This window comes from Argentina silus, assembly GCF_951799395.1.
Source record: "Argentina silus genome assembly, chromosome: 20".
Lineage (NCBI taxonomy): Eukaryota > Metazoa > Chordata > Actinopteri > Argentiniformes > Argentinidae > Argentina > Argentina silus.
Genome location: NC_139674.1, coordinates 3,574,153 through 3,579,152, shown reverse-complemented (window position 1 = coordinate 3,579,152; position 5,000 = coordinate 3,574,153). Strand labels below are relative to the sequence as shown.

Genomic DNA, 5,000 nt, shown 5'->3' with positions numbered 1-5,000 from the left:
GGAGAAGGGAAAGAGGGGAGAGAGAGAGAAGGAGAGGAGAGAGAGAGAGAGAGAGAGAGAGAAGGAGAGGGGAGAGAGAGAGAGAGAAGGAGAGGAGAGAGAGGAAGGTAGAGATGTAAGAGATAGAGAGAGACAAAGCCTTTCGTCCCCCTCACTGTGAGAGGCATTTCTATAGAGGCTAATTGGCTCAGCTCTCTGGGGTTTCTGAGTGGGTGATCAAACGTGTCTGTGTGTGTGTGTGTGTGTGTGTGCGTGTGCGCGCGTGCGTGTGCGTGTCACTACCTGAACAGAATGTTATTCCACGGTTAAATCCTTCAAAGCCCCTCTGAAATGAGGTGCCAAGAATAGCCATTTCCTTTCGAGAGTATGACGTTGTTTTGGGAAACATTTACTCATGTTCATCATTTCCGAATGAGTTAAAAACCTATTCTGTGGTTTCGGAAGAGTCCCGAATAAATCACTCATTTGTGTTGACGTGAATAATAGATTATTATGAAATGTATCATGAAATATTACTGACGCTTTGCCTCTTAGATCTTACAGTACCGTGAAATCGGAATGATGGCGTTAAAGTCATGTCAGTTATACTTTATGGTTTTATGGTTTTATGTTCTGTTTGCTTTCTCTCCATCTGGTTCTAGCAGGTGGTTTTTGTACGACGTATTGATGAGAGTGAAGGTCTTCACCGGTGCTGCTGGTTTAACCTTTATCCTGCTGTGTTTCTCTCTTCCTCACAGTCTGTGTGCTGTACACACAAGGCATCGGCAACAAGGAGTGGAGAGAGGTGAGTGGGTGAGGGTGTGTGTGTGTGTGTGTGTGTGTGTGTGCATGTGTGTGTGTGTGTGAGAGAGAGTGTGTGTGTGTGTGTGCGCATGTGTGTGTGTGTGTGTGTGTGTGTGTGTGTGAGTGTGTGTGAGTGTGTGTGAGTGTGTGTGTGTGTGTGTGCGTGCGTGCGTGCGTGCGGAAGAACCTCACCCCCCATTGACAGCAGTAGAAGAAAGATTCTGTGACATCAGCCCTTCATTATTGTCCTAACTCCAGATTTATACATTTAAATGAAGGTTTTCATTAGAGGTCATGCATATGTAATGACCCTGTTAAATACAGTTACTGACTCTCTCTCTCTCTCTCTCTCTCTCTCTCTCTCTCTCTCTCTCTCTCTCTCTCTCCAGTTTGGCAGAACAGAAGTGATTGACAACACCCTCAATCCAGACTTTGTGCGTAAATTCATCTTGGATTATTTCTTTGAAGAGCGGCAGAACCTACGATTTGATCTGTGAGTAAAACTGCTGTTTTGTCCAACACTGTGTGTGCGTGTGTCCGTGTGCGTGTGTGCACCTGCATGCCTGTGTGTGCGTGTGTGCGTGTGCATGCCTGTGTGTGTGCGCGTGTGTGTGCCTGTGTGCGTGCATGTGTACGTGTGTGCGCGCGTGTGTGTGCGTGTACGTGTTTTGTGTGTGTGCGAGAGTGCTGCCCCCGTTGTCATGACAACTAAGGGACGAGGACCCCGGGAATTAACACAGGGAGCTGACAGAAATTCCTTCGGAGAGGCAATGACTTAGCCCCTGAAATGTGCCCTCCCTCGCCGCAGTACTACGTGAGACAACCCTGTGGAAATTACCTTTCCAAATCCGAGACGTGAGCGACATCACAAACGATGATTGTTTCAGCAAACGCTCCCATGCGTTCTCCCATCCTCCCTAGAGCCCGAATAACAGCTTATAACATTTTTTTTTTTCTTTTTTAATATGTCGCAAATGAATAACGGCGATGTCCCTGACGAGCGTGAAAACTCGTCATGGTGTCCGAACCCAAACGGATCTGTGACAGGTGGCATCGCCGCTCTGCTGCTCTGAGCACAGGACACAAACAGGCTGCTCTAACATACTGTAACATGCTGTAACATAGTGTAACATGGTGTAACATGCTGTAACATGCTGTAACATGGTGTAACATGGTGTAACATGGTGTAACATGCTGTAACATGGTGTAACATGGTGTAACATGCTGTAACATGGTGTAACATGGTGTAACAGTCGTAAGGGGCTCTCTCTGATGATATTTACAGCACACATCTCTCCGTGTTTTATGCGTGTTCATCCGTCAGACCCACACGTGATGATTGATGATTTATTTCCATCACACACACACACACACACACACACACACACACACACACACACTGCGTGCTGCGTGAGTTGTTTTGCATCCAGGGAGAGTGACAGAGAGGCAGGAATACATGACAGGCTATAAATAGTCGTGGGAGCCCTAATGCAGCTCAGTGAGGCAGAGATAGTGTAAATGGGTGTGTGTGTGTGTGTGTGTGTGTGTGTGTGTGTAAGCTGCGCTGCCACCCCGCGGGCTCTGTATTGTGTGTGTGTGTGTGTGTGTGTGTGTGTGTGTGTGTGTGTGTGTGTGTGTGTGGGCGAACATCAGGCCATACTAAAATCTCTACTGACGGTGGGATCTGCCTCTCTTTCTCTCTCTCTCTCTCTCGCTCTCTCTCTCCCTCCCTCTCCCTCTCTCCTTCTCTCTTCCTCCTTTCTCTCGCCCTCCTGCTCCTTCTCCTTCTGTCTCCTTGCATCTTCCCCTTTCTCCCCCACACATTATTTCTCATTTTCCCCTCTCCCTTCCTCTCATCCCCCCTTTCTCTTGCCCTACCGCTCCCTCTCCCTCTCCCTCTCTCTCCCTTTCACCTTCTCTCTCGTTTTGTTTTTGCGTCCCCGTCTCTCTCTCCGTCTCTCCATCTTCCGCCCTTTTCTCCCTCTGTTAGTCTTTCTCTCTGTCTTTATAACGTGTGTGTGTGTGTGTGTGTGTGTGTGTGTGTGTGTGTGTGTGTGCGCTTGCCCGTGCGAGTGCGTGTCCCTGTGTGTATCTGTTCATACATGGAGATCTAATACTCTGTGTTCTGGCGCTACACCATGATTGACTTATGGAGCAGGTGTCCGTGTCAACCGGGCTTCTCCCCCTGTGTCCTGCCTGAGTGAGTGTTGTTTAAGGCTGAGACAGGGCCTAGGCAGCATTTCATTCTTATTTATCCACGTCTGAAATAGAATTTTCCGGAGCAGGGAAGTGGAACTCTGCTGAGATGGGATTCTGCTGAGAGCAGAGACTACAGGAGAGTGATTGAGCCCTACAGGGCAGTGTTCATGTCAGCTCTCAGGCTACACACACACACACGCACACAAACATGCACGCAGACACACACACTCACACACACACACACACACACACACACAAACATGCACATAGACACACACAAATACGCACACACGCATGAATGCGCACACACCACCTCAGGCACACACACACACACACACACACACAGCAAATGCCAGGGCCAGCCATGCACACACACTCACTAACGATGTGAGGGTGTGTGTGTGTGTGTGTGTGAGTTTGTCTGGTAGGGCAGTTGTTTGGGTGGATGCCTAAGTGCATGTCTTTGTCATGCGTCTCTCAGGAAATTCTGTTTTCATGAATGTAAGCGAGCGTTTCAGTGGAATAGAACATCAGAGTGGCTCCAGCCTTCGGTCCCTCTGTGAGTTACATAACAAACATCCCACAGGTTCTGTTCTACAATACTCTCTGAATGACCAAAACCTCAGTGACAGTGACAGTGGCAGTATGCCACAGAATATGGGCTATGTATACCGGGACTGTGTGTGTGTGTGTGTGTGCGTGGGGCGTGCCTGCTTGTGTGTGTCTTTGTGTGTGTGTGTGTGTGTGTGTGTGTGTGTGTGTGTGCGCGAGCATGTGAGTGTGTGTGCTTGCCTGTGTGTGTGTGTGTGTGTGTGTGTGTGTTTGTGTGTATGCGAGTGTGCGAGTGTGTATGAATGTGTAAGTGTGTGTGTGTCCGTGCGTGTGTGTGTGTGTGTGTGTGTGCGTGCGCGTGAGTGTTTGTGTGTGTGTTTGCATGTGTGTCTTTGGCGTGCCTGGGTGTTTGTGTGTAAAACTGGCAGGAAACTGGAGGCAGAGCGATATCCTCTGTCTGATCTCCAATCAACAGAATCAAAGCCTGCTGCTCTTTTGATGTGACTAATCCTGAGGTACGAGGCGAAGCTGCAGAGACAGAGGACAGAGATGATAGCGGCTGAAACACTCGGCTGTCTCTCCAGAGCATTCCCTCTGAGGCGGTCAATGTTCTCTGTCAACAGAAATGAATGTAGCCCGTATACAGTGGCGACGGGGTGGAGATGTTTCAAGGCGAGATAGATCAAAAGAGTGTGTCCCAGGGCCTTGACATGATTTCAAATGCTTTTTCGAACCCAGGTCTGACCGCGTGAGTGTTCGTACTGTACGTGTGTGATAGAGATGAACGCACGCTCTGTATGTACGACTCACGTGCGGTCAGACCCGGGGTCGAATGGCATTTGAAATCATGTCAAATGCTTATTCTGTGCTTGACTGAGTTTGCCTGGAGCGATGGAACCAATGGAAGAGTCCCAGACGACGCGCAAAGCCAGCGCGTCCGCATCAGACTCTAGGCAGACTCGAGCAAAACGTTCAAAGTATTTGAAATCATTTCAAATACTATTTCCACCCAGGTCTGCATTCGGTGTCGAGTGTTGAAGTCCTGACTGGGTCCAAATGATCCATCTTCTGTGGTAACTCCTCTGATAATGGCCCTATCAGTACTCTGGTTCACGTAACCATCGTAAGTGCTAGGGGATTCAGTACAGCTCTCCTGAAGAAATTGCCTCCAAGTATTACCCCCCGAACAGAGCAGTCCATTTTCAGTTGCGGTGAAATTACCTGAACTGTGAAATTACCTCAAATCGGTCTCTGAATTTGCAACTGATTGAGGCCCGTGTTAGATGGAGGAAGAGGAAGAGGAATCAGGGCGAGAGTCGCCTTCTCATGCCAGTGGTCCCCTGAAGAGCCCGGCTTTAGCCTCAATCCACATGACTGAATAATGCGTAGATGTAGCTCAGAGAAAGCTACTGCAGAGAGTGAGACCACCACCCCCCCCCCCACACCCACACACACACACACACACA

At 49.0% G+C, this 5,000-nt stretch overlaps 1 protein-coding gene across 1 annotated transcript in view; it reads left to right on the top strand.

Moving 5' to 3' along the window:
* The window catches only part of LOC310820521 (copine-8-like), a gene marked incomplete at its 3' end in the record, with an annotated part of 21,973 nt that extends 20,693 nt beyond the window's left edge, over positions 1–1,280 (top strand). The window contains exons 3-4 of the mRNA XM_083692190.1: positions 738–784; positions 1,173–1,280. Coding sequence (XP_083548316.1) covers positions 738–784; positions 1,173–1,280 — 155 coding nt within the window. The remainder of the gene's footprint in view (positions 1–737; positions 785–1,172) is intronic.
* Positions 1,281–5,000: the final 3,720 nt, after the last annotated feature.